General features: G+C 44.3%; 1 protein-coding gene across 2 annotated transcripts; it reads right to left on the reverse strand.

The window, feature by feature from the left end:
• Positions 1 to 207: 207 nt before the first annotated feature.
• Positions 208 to 20834, reverse strand: RD3 (RD3 regulator of GUCY2D). Of its 2 annotated transcripts, XM_064446176.1 has the most exons (4): positions 20673 to 20834; positions 19946 to 19973; positions 10731 to 11040; positions 208 to 3066 (listed from the first exon to the last, which is right to left on the reverse strand). In XM_064446176.1, exons 3-4 carry the CDS (start codon positions 11024 to 11026, stop codon positions 2769 to 2771), a joined length of 594 nt encoding a protein of 197 aa, XP_064302246.1. In that variant the 5' UTR covers positions 11027 to 11040; positions 19946 to 19973; positions 20673 to 20834; the 3' UTR covers positions 208 to 2768. The 2 variants fall into 2 exon arrangements, with proteins under 2 accessions (XP_064302246.1, XP_064302245.1); XM_064446175.1 differs by lacking the exon at positions 19946 to 19973 and having other exon boundaries at positions 20673 to 20833.
• Between the last annotated feature and the right edge of the window lie 1168 nt (positions 20835 to 22002).

Raw genomic sequence — 22002 nt, forward strand, 5'->3', positions numbered from 1 at the left:
GGTGCATACACAGTGCAGAAGGTCACAGTCAGTCTCCAAGGAGCTGGTTACGGGCAAACACCATATTACTTCTATATCTTTAAGAGTACTAGATAGCATGTAGTAAAAATAGAAACCTCATAGCTTGGATCTGACTATTCCTTTATCATCAGAGGCTACCGTGAGCCCAGTGTAACTTGCAGAAGAGGTACAGGAGAATGATACTGGTTAAAAGTTTGGATTACATTTTATTATGGAAATAGAAGTTATAGGTAAGTTGAGGCACAACAGCTGTTGCAGGCACTGCCACAGCCTGGCTTCTATAACATACATGGCTTTGACCAAAGATTTGTCTCCCTTTCCTGGCTGTCAAATGAGAATGGTATCTGCTAACTGGAAGTTGTTAATGAAGGACATAGTACAATCACAGGCTGCTGTGATAGTGTGAACACCCTTGAGGTGATTTCCTTGGCTTTGTACATTGGTGTAGGGAAGTTTGTTACAGTACAGTGGCTGTAATGTGCTCACTCTTTCTTAAGGAGAATCAGAACTAACTAAGAGCTTTATGTCAGTGTGTCAGAATGTGCCATCTCTCTCCCAACAGTCCATCAAATATTGCATCAATACAGTCAATACTGAAGGTGTCAAAATAGAACATGAGTGCAAATAAAAAGAGTACAGAGCTGTAGCATGAAATTCATTAACTCATCTCAGCCTTCAGTACCATACAGTGGCTTGCAAATATATAAAAGAAGAGATGGTTAACCTTTTTCCAAATAAAAATTTTTCTGCAAATTATGGTGATCCCTTGCTAGAGATCCCACATCTTCTAGACAGCTAAAGCTATGCTAAGTATTTCAAGCCTTTGTTTTTACTTCATATACACAATCACGTTACCTCACAAGGATACATATCTGAAAAACACCAAGCTGATTGTCAGAAGGCTTTAAACTTTCCCTTATTGACCTAGAGTTTAAACAGCCTGTCCCAAACTGGATGCTGTAGTTGGAAGCCCTGAGTTTTTGCTTAGAAAGGAGCTTCTGCTTTCTGTCCCTAGGAGGGCTGCTGGCAGCAGTTTACCAAAGGGCTAGAAACTACAGCCTGGTGCTAGTAAGAAAGCCTTGTGTTCAATCTTAGATAGCCCAGAGGGGAGAGAGGAAGAGCCAGAGTCCCAGAATCTTAAAGAGCTCTTAAGGGTTTGATCTTGATCTTTGTTTTATGCTGCCCTCCCCCATCTCTGGAAGAAACTGCACATTTCTACTCTAGGATAGATTTCATGTGCTGGAATTCTTCCCAGAGTTGGCACAGCTTCAAAGGGTTTTATCTTGGCTGCAGTACCCACATGCTGCTGCAAAGGTCCCCAGGGAAGAGTTGGAAACTGGCAAAAGAACAGTAAAGCTGCAGGGTGCTCCAGAGGGCTATACCCAACTAGGATGATTCCCCAAAAGCTGGTTATATAGGGAAATCCCTCTCTTCCTTCCCCATCTCCTGTTTGTCACCATAAAGCATCCTAGCCCTCGGCTTCTCTACAGGATCCATGATTTTCACAGCATGCCATTCTCTTTCCTTTGCTGGTGAGAGCTGTCCTTACAGATGCCAAGTTACGACCCCAGTACCTTTTCCTCAGCCGTCTTTTCCTGTTTCTTCCAGGTCTCAGCAGAACCATGCTGGCCTACAAGCTGTTCAGTTTGCATTAAAGATTCTTTCATAGTAGTATCAACTACTGGCCAGCAGCCTGTGATACTGGAAAGCTCTCTTGTGAGCACTCATGAGAGAAGACTGAGGGTGCAAACCTTCCACTGCCAGAGCCGTTCAGTCACTCACAGCAGTAGCTTGTTAAAATGATCCTAACTATCACAGCTGTACAAAGAGCCCTGTAGATTAATGCAGATTCCCTTCACCCCTCTACCATCTCCATATATTGATGCTACAGTACTCTTTCAGGCTTAGCCATAAACATTAATTTCAGCCCACTGACTTATTACTGGGCTGTGGGGTGGAGCAGTTAGCTCAGCAGCACAGAACGCTGAGGACCAAGAACAGCATTGATGAATCCGCCTGTATCTCCACAGCAGGTTGTTATGTTTCTGTCTACTCTACAGGTGCAAGGTTTGGGGGTTCTGCCTGCACAAAAGAGAAGATACCCAAGAAACTTGAGTATGCATAAACTAGTTGCTGTAGAATCATATTGGCCTTTCATCTCAAAAAGCTCGGGTCTGTTTCTTTTTGGGTTGGGTTGCTAATTGTCAGCAAAAAGCTGATCAAGAGCAGTACTGAGGTTACTTGTGAAGTTTCTTGTAATGCTGATGAAGGTTATTAGCTGGAAAAGGAAGTTCAGTTCCAAATCAGATACTAGCTTTAACTCACAGGCCTGATCCTGCAAGCCTTATTCATGTAAGTGGCCATCTTGCTTTCAGCAAGATTGACCCAGCCAGCAGCTCTCGCTCGCTCGGGCTAAAAGCTTTTATAGATAACTACATCGAGGCTGGAGGGGGAAGGAGAAGACAGACATCACAAAACTAATTAATTTTCCACAAGAAAGCAGTAATAAAAATGAGATAGTGAGCCTTGCCCTTAAGGTTACTGAATAGCTACTAAATTAAAGGAAAGGCTAGCGTGTTTGGTAATAAATTGTGTCACACACCGCGGGCATCAGCAGCAGTTACTATGGACACAGCTTTCAAAAGAGAGACGGGCAGGAAGACAGAGCTGGAACAAAGAAACAGTAGAGCTAAAAAAGGGTTAACTGGGATTTTTAAAGATCACTAAAAACCTTCTTCAGTATAGAGTCAGTAATCCTTGGCATTCCGAAATTCTGGCATGCTCCAAACCCTCCTGGTGGGCTGGGTGCCCCGTTCCACATCTTCAGAGATGGTCTTGATGTCACTGATGAATGGGGAAATCCTGGACCGGGATTTAAATGTTGTTAAGGAGAGGCTGGTTTTGTTCTTTGTGTTCCATTGCCTGGCAAGCTTCTTGGCCTCTTCCTCCTCTTTGATCTTCTCGGCAGCTTCCTGCAGGACAGAGCGGAAAAGCCGGGATACTTCCTGCACTTCTGGTTCATATTCAGCAATGAGCTGCCGGAATCTGAAAGCACAGTCAAGGCACAGCTTTGATTAAAAACATAAAATTAGGGATTGCTGCCAAGTCACTGTGGTAGGCTTTGAACTTGCGCTGTCCTGCAAAATGGGACTCCCTGGACCAAAGGGGACAACAACAGGGAGGGGTCATGAAGATACACTCAAGGTCATTAAAATCACAAGCAAGGCAGAGAATGTAAGGAAGCAATGAATCACCGTTTCTCATAAGTACAAGAAATAATAGGGAGCACCAAACAAAGCTAGAAGGTGGCAAGTTTGAAACTGAAGGAAGTGCTCTTTTCACACAGCACCTATTAAATCAAAACTCAGTGCTATCAATAGCTTAAGAAACAAAATTATTAGACAAGTTTGTGGAAAACGTCCCCATCACTGCTGATTAAATGTGATTGTCCAAATGCAAATCCTTGCTCAAGTAGTCCCTCAACTGGTGCTTACCAGAAGCTGAGGATAAACCAGGGTAAGTCCCAGTAGGCTTCCCATTTCCATTTCTCATCCCCCATACTGTTACCCAATGGCCATTAGACAAACAAAAACCCTGTAAAACTCTTCTTTGCTACATGTCTGATAATCTCTCAGTATTTAAATTTCAGTGAAATGGTATTTCTGTAAAATAATGGACTGGCTCAGCTGACAAACCTTGATTGGCAGCACGATGCTGTATCTAATTAGACAACTGTGAATTACTCCAGTGCCTTCTCAGCCAGGAGCTCGAAATGCTTTGCTGACATGTATTAAGCTTGCTTAATACCAGGAAAGTGAAGAATTAGCACTGTTGATTTTGCAGGTGAGGAAGATGAGGTGCAGAGCAGGATAGTTTTCTTAAAGTCACTGAGCGGGCCACTGGCTGGGCCAAGAAGAGAACATACCATTCCTGACTCCTTGTTGGGTGATTTCATCCCCAGCCTGGAGAGTGTGAGATCCACTCCCCAGGCACAAACACTGGTCACATTGAGATTCTAGTTTTTCCATAACAGTACGTGTTCATGATCCATGGTAATATAGCTACTATTCTAATAAATATTCAGTTCTTAACCTAAAAACTATATCTACAAGTGGACACAGAGCTAAACTAGTACTTAACTAAAATCCAGTTATTTATACTTAATGGAAGCTAAGGTGTGTAAGGTCTGTAAGCATTTTGATATTTTTCTCCAACAGAACTGAATGAGGATGGAAGACGGTAGAATTGCATTTAAATAAGCCTAATACAGCAGAAGCTGCTAGAATGAGATCTTGCCTCTTGTTTTTTTGATAAGCGCTAGGGATGTAACAAGGAGTTTAGTGCACTATGGAATTGCACTGCTTAATGGAGTGCCAAAGGGTACCCAAGATAATAAGGACAGAAAGTCAGTCAGAGGTAAACCAAAAAGACTATTTTTTACATTTTTGCCTTTTGACTCTTACTGTGGAGGCCTGGAGTTGGACATCTTAACATCATGCTGTATCCCCCATATTTGTGTGCTTCTCTCCCAGCAAGTATGGGCAGCTACATACAGCTGTGGAAACACCAGTACTGTCTGCTGAGGGAACTCGCTATCAGCAGAAGCACTGGTTCCTTTCAGAGTCAAGCTAGAAGAGTTTGACACAAAACCTACCCACGTCACCAAGATGTTCCTTAACGATTTCAGTTGCTTCAGATTAATTTCTAATTGCCTTCTTCCACCCCTCCCCCACAAAAAAAAAACTCCGAGGCACTGCAGTTCACACTGGTACATAAGTACTTACACAGTGATGCTAAGCTGCATTGTGCAGAGCCTGTAAGAGCAAGAGACTAGGTCTTGCTAAGGTTTAGCATATAACAGCGGTAACAGTTTGCTGTACATTGCAAACATCCTTTCTGCCTTCTGAGGAGGCACTTCAGTTGCATTATCAAAGAGCCAAAAATACAGTTTTCACAATAAATAAGCTTCTCCCTTTATCCTAGTCAGAAGCATAGACAGATGAGTCCATCAAAACCCAAGTCTATATGACATTGTTATTACTATACCAGGGAAAGCACTTCAAAGGACTTTTATTGCAGAGGTGAACTGAATGAGTCATTCTGTTATTTTATCTACGTATATATATTAAAGAGAGATGCTGGATATTATATATCTATCAGTACATCCTCCTCTTTTGTATCGGCATTGTGCACCCAAAAGGCTTCATCACTGCCTCCAGTTTTAGAGGCTGTGTCATACTGCTGGGTTGTGGCTCCAGAGTGGGTATAGCATGTGTCAAGCTACTACTGGACCAGTGACTGGCTCTGGGAACAAGAGGGAAAATAGGTGGTACGACATCAAATTTACCGGCTGAGCACAGAGCTCTAATGCTAATGCCCTGTGTTGCTAATAGCACTCCCAACCAATCTAGCCGAAATAGTTTTCTGAAATCAGTGTAACTTTCCACCTTTATAGCTATCTGCCTGTTCACACTCTCCTTAGCTATGTCAGCAAGAATTGTACTGTGAACTCTGCTTTTGCTGTTAAGATTTACCTCTGACTTTTCAGGACCAACACAAAAACTACTTCATATGGGTTTGAGCAGGTCTAAGAAACAACGAGAAAGCAATCCAACAGACTACCTGCCAGTCACCCAGAGGAAAGTGACTCTTATTCAGATGGAAAAGGGAAAGGGGGGAGCCTCCTTTCCTCTCCCCCAATAGGATGAACTAACTTTGCCCCTCTATTAATGCCCATGTAACTTCAGTACCAGCACATTTGTGTAAGGGGCAGCCCATGAACGAAGTCCAAAAGGTGTGCGTGTCACAAATATTTCTCAGCAGAAAGGATGGCAGGATGGCAGGGACTGAGGTCTAGCTAAACCAGTGTGTGTGTCAGAAAACAGATGATGTTTGGTGCAGCCACCCAAGCATAATTGAAGCCATCTTCCCCAGTTATCAGTGAAAGCCAGTTGATGTGCTGGATGATCCAGCAGTCTGCTCTCTGCACAAAACACACAACATACATACAAAAACAGTAAAACCACTGGAATCAAGGAATATGGGCTCATATCCTGTGGAACAAATTCCACACAAAGCTGCTCAGTAGAATTAAGCACACAAAATTGCACAAGGCTCACCTATCTTCTAGCACAGGTTAATGCCCTTACACTTTTGCATGGAAGAGTTTCAAACTAGGCACCTGCACATCCGTATCTAGAAATCCCTCAACAGGGTTTCCTTACTCATCAGAAAAGTATATCTATCATATTTGCAAAACAAGTTATGATACTTCTGGTGGCTAGCCTGTAATATATTGTGCAAGTCATGCAGTCTTGGACGTGACTGTCAACAAAACTCACCTTGAGCCAGCATAGAAGCCTGGGGAGCACCTATATGCAGGCATACAGATGAGCATTCCCCAGTCCAGGCTGTGTTTTAATCACAGTTCAAGCAAATATGTTCTTTAAATTGTGACCCTTCTGTTTCCTCATACGGCCATTAATTTTAAGAATCTGACTACACTTGGCTCATACTGGCACTGCTTTTTTTAAAGCGCTGTCACCTGCCTATGTTATTCTGTAGGTCCCCAGTTCAGTAGGTTTCCTAAGCACAGCCAGAACTTTAAAGACCTGTTAAATCCAATGGAAGTCCATGGACTTAAACAATATGCATATAATTTAGTGTATTCCTGACTGCCTGTCTGAACTGGAAGCGCTGAGTAGATTTAGTCACTGGACAAAAACGTGGGGTGCTTGGTGCTAATAATTAGCTGCTGATTCCTGAATCTATATTTTGAGCAGGAATTCTGGTTACACTGTAAAGCTATGAACAGCTTTGCTAGAGAAGGCTATTTGACTCCAAAGGACTATGGCATTCACACTAACTGCAACATTCGTGTCACATCACCTCAACCTTAAGCTCAAAATTAAAATCAGAAATACATTTATTTACAAGTCATTTGTCTTACGTTCAAGCACACTAGGAAGTCCACTTCAGCTATACACAATCCTTAGAAAATTACAGTCCTTAGCCTGTGGTATTAATAACAGATCACCAAAATGCAGGTTTACATTTCCATGTTAGGGTTTTTTGTTTGTTTCTCTCTGGGCAGAGAAGGACAGAAACCCACTGTTTCGTTTTTGCTGAAACTGAAAGAAATTAAACAGACCATGACTAGCTCTGATTAGCGGTAAAGCTCTGAGTAAAGATGGGAAAAATCTAGCATTCTGTATTAGAAAGCTACTAGTCTAGTAATTCAGTTTAACCAAGGCAGTTAGGTACTCAGGGCCTCACCAAAATCACTGTCACTTCCTTCAAATGGCTCCAGGATTTAATTTTAAACATAGTAAGTTATCTCCAACCCAGTAACCTAAAGCTAAGTTACACCTGAATGCAATAGCTTTGTTTGGGGGTGAATCAGAGTCTCCAGATACCTGATGTTATTTGCAGTGTACTTGACTCCTTCCAGAATTTCAAGAGACTCAGAGAAAAGTTCCTATTGACCCAAAATACAAAACAGGCAAACTGGATCTAAAAAAAAACCCTCCCATTTAAGAAGTGCTCCTTTCCAGCCTCCTCCACATCTAAAGAAACAAATTTATAGAAACTCTGCCTCTCAGTAGATGTGACTGTAGCCACAGAAAAGGAAAATTTGGATATTTAGTCCTTTGGAGAATAAAGTGACATCTTTGACAACTCATACAAAAATGTTTTGTTCTGACTTTGAGTTTAGAATCTCACAAAAGACGGATGCCTTGCATGACAAACCAAACAAGCTCTGCAGTCTTGCAAGCTACTTGTATTACATGCTTGTCGAGTACATCAAAAAGGACTTCAGCTCTTCAGATGTCTAAGATGGAAGGGGAAGGATCAAGCTTAATATTTCAGACAGAACCAAGGGCTTCAGTACAGCACATGCTCTGCATTTGAATTTCCAAATGCAAGCTCGTAGATTTTTTTTTTTGTGTGGAAATTTTTTCTAAAAGTTACTACGTATTAGAAAGCCACAGGATATTCGAGAGGAGGCATCAGCAGCAGTGCAATGATCTTGTGATTAAGGTACTTAACTGGAAATGCGAAGATTTCATTTGAATTCCTATTATACTCATCTTGTGCAATTCTGGGGAAGTTTCAACGTTATCTCACTTTCTGAGAAGAGTATTTATCCAATTTTGGCTGTCTTTTAGATTGCATGCTCCTTATTTCTCCTGTACATTTTCAGCTCCTAGCATAGCAAGCCCCATTCTTTTTTCATTGTTTCCATGTCAGCAATGAAGATTTCTGAACCACAGGGCTCTCAGTTAGAAGGCAGAAAAGAAGAGGGGTCAACTCTTCACATTTCCAGCAGAAGAAGAAGGGATTTTCGAATAAAACTAGTACACGTTAGTTTGCAACAAGCAAAATACAGTTTTCCACAGCAGAGTTGTAGTTCAGATGTAGAACTCTGAGATGGGGTGCCACAAATACTGAAAGTTTATATGAGTTCAAAAAAGAAAAGCAAAACCCCACAGCTGAAATAAACTACTGAAAGAAAAGCCAATTATGGATGGAAGGCCCACTTCTGGCTCCAAGAGTCTCCATGTTACAAGGCAGAGTAAGTTGGAGGCTATGTACAAGATACTGTAATTGTCTGTACTGTTGTATTTGCTTGCCTTGTTCTTTTTTTCTTTTCCTTACACTGATGCTTCTGGCCACTATCTCACATACAGATTGCATACCAGATCAAACAGACCTTTGACCCAATCCAGTTCTGCTATTTTTGTGGCTATGACATTCTGTTCTCAGTCACGGAATTGAACCGACAAAGGTTACGCAAGCCTCATTGTTTCAGTGCAGCTCTGCTAACCATGCAAACTGCATAGTATGGAACAAACAAGAACATGCCACTTCTTGACTCATACTGTAATACAATTTATGATAGCCCATAATAGCAATTTGTAAGAGGATTTTTAAGAGGATGGTTTTATCCTTTTCAGTTATGCTCACGTAGAGGCCACCAGTGTTGCTGAGTATGTTTATCTGCTGTCAACAGTATGCTGAATCCTGAACAATGAAGAACAATCGGCTGCACTGAAATCATACATCTTGCATGATCTCGGTTTAAAAAAAAAATAAAAGGAAAAGAAAAAAAGGCAGAGCAGCAGCAAGTTGCATATGGCTCAGCTTAATGCTTTTGTCTGAAGGAGATGAACCCTGGGGCCTCCCAACTCCAGTGACTGAAGCCTGCTCTTATGGAAATAATCTGTTTGCCAGACAGGCCTTGCTCTGGCCCTGGGGATGGTAAAAATAACTCTGAACCCCAAGGGGTTTGTAGTAGCTTGTTTACAGCATAGCTTGGAGTTACACAAATGCAAGGCAGGTGCTGTTCCCAGCAAACTTTCACTGGAGAGAACTCAGCCACTGAACGATCCCAAATCTCTGATTCTGCCACCATGCCAACCTTTGCAAAAGCCAAAGCTTGCTTCCCAGGTTCAGCCTCAGGCAAGACAGGAGCTAGAGAGGTAGCTTTGGCATTCTTTCCTGGGCGCCCCCACTGTAAGACAGAGGACCAGCTATTTGCAGTCCTCTTATGGTTGTAGTTGAAGAGCTGTAGATTCATTTGTTCAAGGGAAAACAGATACCAGCATATGAGGGACTGCAGGGTGCCGAGTACCCCATTGCGTATGGCCTGCCAGGACTGTCTTCCTTCTAATCGCAACTGAATAACATGTTGGAAAAGGGGAATTGGATTATAAAGGCCCATCTCACAACTTTGCTTTGCCCAAGGTGGACTTCAGAGTCACTACTCACTTGCACTGTGCTGAGTGAGAGGGTTTAACTTAGAAGAACCCCCCCCAAAGGAAAAGTCACCTCACTCCCTTTGAGTTTGGATGCTACGGCAGGGATAGATCTATTTCTGAAGGCATTCCTATGCCTAGCACTTGAAAGGGTCAACAGCAAGTCCAAGTGGCTCTGTCTACATCTATGCTGCAGAAGGCAGAAGCACCACCTAGCTGTTCAAGCCAACTGCAGGCCCCACCTGCATCCTGCTTCATGTCAAGTGTGTGGAGGGAGGGCATGGGAGGGAGAAGCATGCAATCCCTCCTTTCTCAGGGAATACATGGCTCATAGGTTGGAAAACACAATAGCACCTTTTGGCTAGCCTGGATACTGGGGACAAGTGCCTCAACAGACCTGCTGGACAGCTTAATTCAAGGAAGGAAGGCTCCAATGAGAGTGGATAAACACCAAAGCAGGTTATTCAGAGGCTGTGCAATCTCCACCCTCAGAGATACTCAACAATGGACAGGACAAGGCCCTGAGCAACCTGATCTAACTTGGAAGTTGGCCTTACTCAGTAGGAGTAGGAGTAGGAGGTTGAAGCACATGCCTCCAGAGATCCCTTCGAACCTCAATTATTCTAAGATTCTGAAGACTGAAGCAAAAGCCATCACAATACTGAAACGGTAACTGTTCATCAGGCAAGAAAGCTTCTCTGGCTGCTCAGGAGCATAAAGCACTCAAGCCAATCTCAGATGGAAATGGCATTTAGTAACTTCTTAGAGGAAGTGATACCATGTTAAACTTACTTAAGACATTAGATTTCTCCTACAAAGACACTGTCCCAACATGACTTATGATACAGGATGCCAAGTTTTTGTTCTGTTGGTCCTAACAACTCTCATTCCTTCCTCCCATATCACAGAGAGGGGGAAAGGAAAGGTTTGTACTATCAGATTTTACTGTACCTGAGTATGACAGGCCCACAGTAGGAAGGATGTATTTTGGTACACATATCCTCCAGCTGGAGCCGTTCTCCTGGGCTGATATCATAGCTCTGCTTTGGATAGCTGACCAGCCAGCCGTAGTCCACCCCAGTCTTGATCTTGCGATACTCATTCTCCCGCTCTCGCTGCTGCTTCTCTGCCTGCTTGATCTGCCAGTTCAGCTCCATCATCAGCGTCTCAATCACCATTTCTGTGGGGTTCCTCTGAGAAATACGGTTTGGGGGCTCATTCCATCTGAACCAGGATGCCAGTGACATAGTGCTCTGTGTGTCTTCATTGGGAGTGGGTTGAACGGAGGGAGGGAGAGAACAACAACAGTGTCATCATCAACACACCTCAGCTGAGAACATTTTCCCCCACACACCCCTCGAGTCTGTTGCTGACTTGAAAGTACTACTGGATTAGCCACTTAGAACTAACCGGTGCTGAGCACCTTGAGAAATCTCACCCATAGCAGCCAACTTGTGCAGAGGGTGAGACAAAGTGTGAAGAGGCACCATTTCCCTTGGGCTTCCAGTCAACACGTAATTAAAATGACAGTCACAGTTCTTCACAGTCTGAAGTCAAGTTATAAGGATACCTTGCTCCCTCTGGGTTAGGCTGGGGAAGCATTCTCCTGCCCACATGGAAGAGCTGGAGCTAGGGCTTGCCTGTCTGAGCCCTCATGGGAGGGCATGACCTTGCAGCACCCTACATGCAAAAACTCAATGCATGGGGTCAAACCATTCCTAGAGCCACATTCTAGTGAGCAGGAGATCCTCAGGGGGGAGTGCAGGATAGGTGACCTGAGTAGGTTTGCTGCTGCTGTAACTTAAGTGGTAGAGCTCATCTGTACTTAGCTAGTACTGGCAGGAGCAACAGTTGCATTAACTAGAAGCCCAGGCAAAGCTTTAACCATTATTTAGCAAAGATGTTCATGCGTGTAGCAGAGGCTACACCACCTTCTACAAGCCGAAGTCCAACTACCAGCTATGGTGGAAGAGCACACCCTTGTTGCTACTGCCAGCGCCAAGGGAACTGAGGCTGGGCTGAGGGAAGTGACAGCATACCAAGGTTTAAACTGTTATTACTTCTAAGTGAGAGGTTGCTGCTGGGGAGTTACCCAGCTCTTCAAAGGCAGAACAAACTGCACCAATCAGGTCAGCAAAGGATGGAATTAACTCCCCACCCAGCCAATCCCTTCATGTAGTCGCTTCAAGATGACAATGCATGGAACAAAGTTATTAACTATTGTATTTGTATTTAAACACAATGGAGTCCAAAGCAGGCACTAGGGACCTGAACAGTAGCAAAACAGCATCTGTTTCTTCACACAGCACAGTTACGTGCCTTGTTGCTCCCCTCCATTATCCCCCAGGGAGAAGGGGTGGCACAAATACTGGCTGCAGCTGGGATTACCAAAAGGCTACTCCTGGCAGCAGCCCAGTCAGGACATGGTGTCAAAATTTAACATGAGGACAGTGGATTAAAGAACCTGATTCTGCAGGGCCTGAGTAAATCCTCACTACTGAGACACAGACATGAAAACAGACAAAAGAGGGAGAAAAATATGCTTTTGATTTAAGCTGCCATACTGGGGACTAGAGCTTTTAGTGACAATGCAAATCACCAGAAGCTCCTAACTACTCAATACTGCCACTAGACCTGAGAGTCACAAGCACCCAGACCCCCTAGAAGAACAATTGTCAATAATGTTCTGCCTTCAGTGCCTGGAAAACTGTCACCATCTGCACCAGGAGAGTTGCTTTCATGCCTTTATCACTTGCTGTAATGTAGCCTTGTTCACTTTCAAAAATACTCATATAATGTAAATATGTCACACCATTAAAGGAAGACGCTCCAAAAACCTGGATAGTCTGTACAGTGTCCCAGGTTTGAAACAATTTCAGCATCTAATGCTTAGACTTTTCTAGAATCAGGAAGTTTGCCACACTGCATCAAAGGACTAGTTTCTCAACTCATATATCCTACCTCTCCCAGCAAGCAATACCAGTTTATTCAGAAGGAAGACATAAAAGGGATGAAAACTTCCACAGGACACATATCTAGCTACCTAGGTGCGTAAGGCTGCAGGTCCTCTTCTGAGACTGTATAAACAGTAACACCTCTGCTAGTTTACAATGCTTATACATGAAGGATCGCTCTAGTGACTGTTTTCACCCTGGAGTATCAGCTGTGATTACCCTTACGATAGCCATAGTTAGCAGCTGGTGGAAGTAATCCTGCTCCTATCTCATTTTTGTGTTCTGTAGGAGGAAGAGCAGCAGGTCCTTTCATTTGCTTTCATCACCAGGATGACTCCAGCTAACAGCTCGCTAATCACCACACAGAACTCTGGCTGCCGCCTGCCGCTGACTTACTTGCCCAAGACGCTTGAATGAACTCAGGCTGGATTTGATGTGCTGACAGCTTCAACTCCATAATCCCACCATCCTAACATGTACCTGGATCTTGCTACATGGTGGCCTCCAGTCACCATTACACATTATTAAGGATTAAGATCCTTAAAACTTAAGACCTGTTCCTTGGTCTTATCACCCCTTATGTATCACATAGGTGCTAGCAAAAGTGAGTAGCAGAACAGACCACAGGCTGGAGTAAAAGATTTAAAAGTGTCTCCTGTTTCTTTTCAGTTTATGTGACAATACCAATTTTTCATAAACTTTTAGAGGCATCTGACCAATTAAGGTATCATTATTTCCATTTTCACCTTCAGCTAATAAAGGTGAGCATGCCCTTCTGTATTTTATCAGCAAAGGGTTAGCTTACTTTGCTTTTATTCCAGCTATGACCTGGTTTCATTTTGGTTTAACTCCGCTGACTTCTGTGGCGTTAAGGGTAAATCAGTATAAAGCACTATAAGTGTGAAGCTGAGGCATGTCCTTCCAGCTCTTCCTAGCTCGCCAGCTGCTTCCTTAGAAGAGGAGCAAGTGGGGAATTTAGTGGTCAAAACTGGGAAAGACAGCAAGGAGACCTGGATTCTCATTTGACCTGCCCTGGATTTCACTTGATCCTGGGCTGTCCTTACTGCCTTTATGTTTTTATCTCGCAGGTTTCCCTCAAAGCAAGTAGTTCTGCATGAGGAGAGCCATTTTATTTACCTAGCAATAGTATTGCAGAGGACAATCAGTTAGAAAAATATTTTGGATGCCTTGTCTGAGCAAGGCCTGCTGAACCTGAGCTTTGCCCTGTCCCAGATATTTCATAACAGGCGGATTTGCTTTTGATATGGGAACATGGATACCACCAATTCTGAATGGGGCTTCCACTTGTCTCCCATATGTGAAAAATCTGCTTCCACATGAGTGGAGTATAAAGTAAGGAAAGCACCTCATCTGCAGTTTAAATGGCCTGTTCTCAAACGAAGGAAAATCCTATCCAAGTATTTCATGCACACTGGCAGCTTGTGCTGGCTATTCCTGAGGGATTCTTGTTTGTATGAGATTGTTTCCTTCCCCATCTCTCATCCATCATCTCCTTTTGAGACCTGGAAACTGGCCATCTCTATTTAGAAGGCTTGACAAGCCACCGCTATTCCCACTACTGGTCTTTGCAGCCTGCAGAAGATACTGCGGGCTCCATTAATTGTAGCTGCTGTTTCTAATTTAAAGTTCACATGCAGGCTAATTATTAAATGACTCAAAATGGCTTTCCTATTCGGAAAGACTGAAAGGACTGTTGGCAGGATGTGGGCAACTAACAGAAGGCGAAAGTTTCAGCCTGACCTTCTTATTGGGGAAAAGGACAAATTTACACTTTGCAAGCAGTCACATTAAAATTATTAAAAGAAAGAGACGCTGCCCCAACTGAGTACTTTATGTTGGACAATTAGTCCATTTTCTGATTCCTTGTTAGCGGCCATCCTGGGAGCTGACATAATCCAGTTGATGAACTTCTCAGGTGTTATTCAAGCAAAATTTCAGAGTGGTTTATGTAAGTTCCACTCTAGAAACAGGCCTGGGTTTCAAAACTTTTGCCTCATTGACCCTAGGCCTTTGTCTAGAAGACAAACATTCCCCTCACAGTGTTGACTGCAAGTCTGACCAACCACCTCAGAGTTTTAAGCATACATTTACCTTAGCTATGTCAAAGTCTGGAATACCTCACCTTCTCTCATTCACAGAGCCTCTGAGGGGTTTATTCAATTTTTAGTGATTGTTAGTAAGTCCTTCTGAGACTTTTTAACGTACAAGTTTCCCGTTAGCTTTAGTTCTAAAGGTTTTTGCCTCTCTCCAAATCTCATTTTTGTTCCCCACATTGTCAGCAGTTCCTGCATTTTTCCCCTCATGTACTTTCCAGCTTTCTCCATTCTTTTCTCACGGCATGTTCTGTACAATTTCACCTCATCTTCCACTTTTTTTACCTTCTCCCATATTTCCCCATGTGATTTCCTCTTTTTGCTCCAGAGAATGCACCAAAAAATCATCAGAAATATCAAAGTCCACACGCCTTATTTGTTTTTTTCACCTTCCTAAAACAGGATTTCAGCCTTTCCTAGCTCTTCTAGTAACAAAGGGAATATGTTTCTGTAGTTTGCTCTCTGGCTGTTCTTTGGTCAACTGGAGGCTATACATGTAACTCAACAGACATCAGTCTCCTTCAGGCTAGATCACCACTTGCTAAGGCTTGTTACAGCAGGGCTGCTTTCTGGTAAACCATGAGTCAATCAGCAGGACCTGTTTGCCTTGTAGAAAATGAACTTCCGAGAATAAAAAAAATTACCTTTCCACTGATCCTTTTCCTGGTTCCCAGCTTCCAATGCTCTCCAGGGCAGAAAAGGAGTAGGCAGATGGTAGGAAATGTGCATATGGGGGGCGGTAGGGAGGGGAAAGAGACTACAGCTGGACTCTATAACAGTATGTCCTCATGTTCTCAGTTTGACAAAGACTTCTCTGGTTTGTTTGCCTTCACAGTCTGTCAGTCCAGGAGTAGTACTGACAATCCTTAGTGACTCTCACTAGTCCTAGGGGTATTGTAGTTGTGTCAGAGCAGAAGGAGAAAAGCCTTAAGCGGCTGGATGAGCAGGAGCCTAATCCAAAGTCCAGTGATGTCAATGGAAATGTCACTCAGCTGGCTATAGATAGAGTTCCAGGAAATCCACTGTCATCCAGGCAAAGCATACCGACAAACTGGGCTGAGGAGCTGGGAAATGCCTTCCATTCCTTCTTGTGGGTGGTAGTTTCTTACTACTACAGTCAGAGGGCAGAGAGACAGAATTTGTTCATGCAAGATACCTGCTCAGCCTTTTTCCACACATGCCAGATCAGAGGGTAACAAACAGGGAAAATTATTTCTAAAAGAAGTGGGATAAGCTCCATCCTCAAACTGTGCTCATAATTGTACTTATTTTAAAGACATGCAGTCATGGGGAAAACAAGATGTGAAATTGTGGAGAATATTAAGGTTTGGGGGTTTTTTTATTAGTTATTTGCTTCATTAGTAAAGTTTGGATTACATTATCCAGAAAAGTCCAGTGTCCTTCAGATAGCAAAGGGCATCTAAGTATCTCTCTGGGCTACGAGTCATAGGTAGATGAAAGCTGGTTTGGCTACACCCATCTCTGAGGTCTGTGCTTCTGATAAGATTAGCATTAACTTTTAAAATTTTTAATTAATTAATGGTTACAATTAGACATGATTAGCATCATGTGCTAAATGATGCAACATTTAACGAGCTTCTCAGGCAGAATTTGTGGTCATGGCTATGCTGCTGTCTATACCTGCATGAAGTAGCATAAGTAGTGACAGCATCATAGATGAACCTCAAATTCTATTTCTCCTATGATAAAGATATTTTAATTTTGTTCCAAACAAAGAATCTTAGCAAGTTCTAATTAAGAAACTGCTGCCAACACATTCTCAATTTTATTTATATAGTCCACCATAGCTTTGTAAAAGAATCCCTGTTCTCCACTGCTTTTCTGCAGAGTTACTTACCATTATCCTTTCCACACAGAGACTTTTACCTTACCAGGGCCCAAAGAACCCTACTTCCTATCTGTCTGGAATCGCCCTTCTTGTTTAGTGACATGGAAGTCTATGGTGTTTACTACAGCTGTTTGCCATGGAAACTATTATAACCTCAGACATTTATCTCCCAAAGTTGCTACGAGGCAATTAATGCTGAAAAAGCAGTAGGGAGAGCTTTTCAATCAAGAAACTTAAAAGCAATGCAAATATCATTATATTAATACAGCAGCATTCCTCATTCTGACCTGCAGAATAAAGAGGGAGGACTCCTGGGGACACTCAGTGGTCTGCTTATAGAACACAGCAGAGAACCTGTGTTTCATTTCATGAGCATACTGATTTTCTTGTTGTGATGGTCACAAGCTATTTCTGGACAAAAAAAAAACCGCAACACAGTGGTTAAAATATATCCAGGGACATGACCCTGTTACAAGTAGCAAGGAGTTTTGAATAATGGAAGTATAGGGGATCAAGCCAACATTTTAAACGAAACATTTATTGTCAAATCTTCATGGCTGTAGGTGTTTAAGGACAGCAAAAAGAACCTCACAGCGGTGTCTAAGAGGTGGCAGGGCACTGTGGTACCCAGCAGGCCCCTGCATGCTACGTGATGCCTGTCTGCCCCTAGCAGGGCAGTGCTCACAGTGCAGCCAGCTGGCTGCAGGCTGACAGCTCCTGCTGCTGCTGCTTCTCAATTTCACGCGCTCTCAAAAAGGCGTAAGAACCATGCTGCCATTCAGCGTAGGTTTTCTCCATCAGACGTTGCATTCTCAGCATATAGAAATGGGCTGGTTCTTTGTCTGGCATAATTGCCACAAAGTTAAAAGTCGCTTAAGCCATCTGTGAACGTGCATGAGTCTGAAAATCACCGCTAGGTAGCATAACAGAAGGCCAGTCAGAGCATATCACAAGGTGCTGCAAGACAAAAGAGAGAAAAGTGGTACCATTTCTTCCAAAGAAAAGCATGACTGGCCTTCTGAAGATACCACAACGGTTATGGTATACATAGGTATGTCACATTTTATACAGTGAGAAGCCCTCCAAAGATTTTTTGTAATGAAACTCTCAAATGGAGAACACACAAAAAATACTGCTCTCACCTCCCCAGCATTTGTGTATTTTTTAATACATTCTCAGAGCTTCGATCTTTTAGAAAACAAGTCTATATCTGGTGTGTTTTACATCTGCACTTTGACTGCAAGAAGGATAAAGAAATAAGAATTCAGCATGAACTTGGCCCCAAGCTCAAGCTCGCATGAGAAAGGTATGTTTCAGTCACTAGTCAAAACATGAGGAGAAAAGGTAGCTGATCTAACTGATACAGCTTCATGATCTTCAGTAGAGCTGCACTAATATAAAACAGATTTGCCTGATTGAAATAAATAAAAGAGCTGTGTTGATTAACTCCAGATGGAAATCCAGTCTATGGATCTTAAAGAGAAAGTGAAGAAAGGGCCCAATAGCCTAGAGCTGTACTAATGGCTGGGACTCTCTACAGAAGATAATCTTTGTGTTATCTGCAGAAGCAAAAGGGTGGGCTTTACTCAAATCTGCTTATGAGGCAGAGTAGCATTTTACAGTTTGTCTACTTATCAGAGCAAATGAGTTCCATCTGCTGAGAAACAGGACTATTTTAATGCCAAATTCCCATTCATGCTTTAAACAATATTTTCTAACAGTGCCCATAAAAACACTCTATCGTATACAACTTACACTGGACTGTTACCTAAACCTACTGAAGCCAGGAAGTTAAAAAAGTGATTTGCTCTGTTTGCCTAACTTGTTACTAAAACTCCTGTATTTTGCTCAGATACGGCTATTTTGCTGTGGTGGATCAAATACACCTTCAGTTCTGTATCTTACTTTGATCTCTGCAGACTGCAAAGTCAGGTTTCCAGTCAGGACAGAGGGACCTAAAGTATTCTTCACCATTCATTCAGCCATGTAAATGAGAGTTCAGAAAGTAATACAGACACATAGCTTTCATGTTATTAAAACTACTCAAACCACAAAAAAAAGTATCACTGCAATACACCAGCAATAGTGTCTGATGGAAGGCTCCAACACAAAAGGCCTTCAAAATTAAAACTCGGCAAGATCCCCAGCTCATCTTTCTCTATTCTACTGTCATTGTAACTACATGACATTTTTAAAGGGGCAGTAATGTCACAAACTGGAGTTTCTAATACTGTCATTCACAGCAGACAGTTGTATCTACAGAATTATATAAAGTAAGAGCTTGAAACTCAGACCCAAAAGCACATTTCACCTGTTGTCAGGTCCACTGAAGTTTGTTTTTTTAATTTATATATTGTGGCATAGACCAGACTAAATGCTGTGAAAACGGGTGGGCAAGATGTGCGTTCTCCATCCAGGCTGAGGACTGATCCTGCTGCAAAAACAGGAGTAACTCATTGCATCATAAGGTGACAATGCATTTTAACAGATGCCAGTACAATTCTATTCAGTACTGAACCTTGGTTACGGTATCTATAAGAAAGAATATTTCCTGGAGATCCCCAAAGTCTCACTCTGACTCAGTTCACTGCAGAGCTGTTAACCTATGTGTATTTTCCCTATACTGGAGAATACAGGGACCAGTGTTAGAGTTTGGTCCTTGTGACAGGAGTTACTTAAAAATACACATTGTTTTAAAATTAGCACCCAAAAGAAGTTCACAGCTTGAAAACTTAAGCCTCTCTTTGTAGGGTTCATGTGCAGCATAGGGAGCAACCAGCAAAGCTCCAGGAAAGCTCTTGGTTTTCTTCCTGCAACAGCCGTATGACCCACCTACGGCCCATCCACAGAGAGCAGCCATAGAAACTGCAAAGACTGTGGTCTTGAGACAGATTTTAGTGAACGTGTTAGCGTTAAGAGATGCGCAGTGTAGCCTATCCTGTTACGCTGCAGTAACTCCAAAGCCGCCTGACTGACCTTAGTGGTACCACGCTGGGGTTACTACACATTGGACTTCCACCGGGAAGACACTTAGTCGGGCAGGCGTCTAATCTGAGAGACCCTAAGCAAGAGTGGCATAAGCATAAAGCAGAATAAACCATGCTTTCCTCCTCGGTTGCCTATTCTTTATGTAACCAGTTACCCAGTGCTAATCCACACAGGCAGCCCCACGGTGCCATGTCCGAGCCCAGCCTGGGATAGCTGTCAGAGCACCCCGGCCCCCAACCCTGCCCACCCGTCCCGGCTCACCTTTGGCAGCAGCGTGCTCCTGCTGCTTCTGCGGACAGATGGACCCAGAGTGAGCGAAGACGGTACCAGAGAGAGGACGCGGCTTGAAGTCAAGCCCTCTAAACTGGCGTAGCAAGCTTAAACCCACGTGGGGAATGGATTAGCCCTGGTGACGAGGGAGCCCTAGCTGGGCTTACAGCAGTGCTTTTGAGCTGCTAGGGCTGGGTCCAGTACCTCTACAAGATACAGCTACCCATCAAGAAGCTGACACCTCTCAACTTAGGCAGACTTTGGTACCCGTTTAAAAATCCCTCCAAAACCCGATAAATTTGTGGCGGTTTCTAATCTGCAGCTGAAAGGAGATTTCACTTTGAAGAAACGAGAGTAATTCACAGAATTCGGACTTTGTGAAGCGGCTACAGCAAGGGCATCGCTTCGCTGCCGCCGCCCTCCCCGGCGCGGTGCCTCAGGGCCGGGGGCCGCGGGTGGCCGCCGGCTCCAAGGGCGCTGCCCCGGCGGCGGGCGGGCAGCCGGCGGCCGCCGCTCCCTCACGGGAGCCTCCGGAGCCGGGCGGCGGCAACAGCACCCGCGGCAAAGGCACAAACTGGGAAACCCCAACCCAGCGCTCTTCGCGGGAAGGAGCGGGAAAACACAGCCGTCCCCTCCGCTTGGCACCACCCCCGTCCCGCCGGGCGCCCCAGGGGCCGCAGCACCCCGCCCGCCGCCGCCGCCAGCGTCCCCTCCTTACCGCGGCCACCCGCTCCCGTCCCGCCGCCAAGGCTGAAGCGAAGCGGCCGCACGGGGCCCCAGGGCAGCGCCGCCTCCACACCGCCCCTTCGCCGAAGTTGAGCGGAGCCGCCGCCGGCCGCCCGCTGCCGCCGGCTTCAGGCGGGCGGAGGCGCTCCTGCCGCTCCCCCGCCGGCAGCCGCTGTTGCCATAGCGACTACGCTAAACCGATTTGGCCCGGAGGCCCTGTGCCCCGGGGCCCGGGGCCCGGGACGGCCTCGACCCCCCGCAGGGAGTTGCCCCTATAGATTAAATTTGCACTGATACAAAACAAACAGTAAATGGACCTATTTCATTTATTTATCACCAGGGCCTTCTGTAATAGCTACACCTGTCCAAGGGTCTTCGCTCACAGAAGTCATGCTGGTTTCACTGGATTTGGAAGGACGGTGGAGGATGAGGAGTCGGCATGGGAGCTGGGAGGGCATACGGGAGGCAAAAAGGTGCTGCGCTGTTGGGAAGGCAAAGGACAGGCGGTGTCGGAGGGTAGCACTTCATCTGGGAAATAAGCATGTTACAAGCAGGGGTCCGGGCACCGGGAGCTGTGAGGGATGTGTGAATTTTGGAAATCCTGAGAAGTGACTGTATTTTGTAAGAGGTCAGTGAGGAGAGTTGTATGCAGTACAGGGTCACTGAGATGACAAAGGAGTGGAAACTGGCCTGGAGACCACCCGAGAGCCGGGGAATTACACAGGCCCATGGGCGGCGAGGGACCAGGGCCCCGCACTTCGTGGAGCACCTCATGTTGGGGGACGGTGCCACGCTTGTGGTCCCAGCCCCACACGGCAGGAGAGACTTCTGCAAGCCCACGGCTCCTCACCCTGCCTCTTCCCACAGTGCAAACACGCGCAGAGACATCCCCAGTGGCATTGACCAAACCCCCACTGAATTCAAGGGAGGTCAAGCTGCATCAGAGGCTCACAGGGCTACAGCCTTGGTTAAGGAAAGCACACAGACTGGTGACACCACTCAAGGACATGTGAAACCTAAGTGTGTGTGGAAAGACAATAAAGTCCCTACTGGAAAGCTTTCATAAATTAGGGCCCAGATTCTGACACCTTGGTATTTATGCTGTACTTACACAGCCAGAGGACAGTGGCATTTCAGGCCGTGTACGTCTATACAGTACATGCATAAGTCAAAACAGAGGGAAGGAGGAACCTAAATTTCAAAACAGACCAACTAAACAATTACAGATTAAAAGATGCCCATTGCAGTCTAAATTTAAATGTATGAGAAGGTTTTTTTTCAAGGTCTATTTTATTATTAGATCAAATAACACAGCCAGACTA

This window comes from Phalacrocorax carbo, chromosome 3 (genome assembly GCF_963921805.1).
Source record: "Phalacrocorax carbo chromosome 3, bPhaCar2.1, whole genome shotgun sequence".
In the NCBI taxonomy this organism is placed as follows: domain Eukaryota; kingdom Metazoa; phylum Chordata; class Aves; order Suliformes; family Phalacrocoracidae; genus Phalacrocorax; species Phalacrocorax carbo.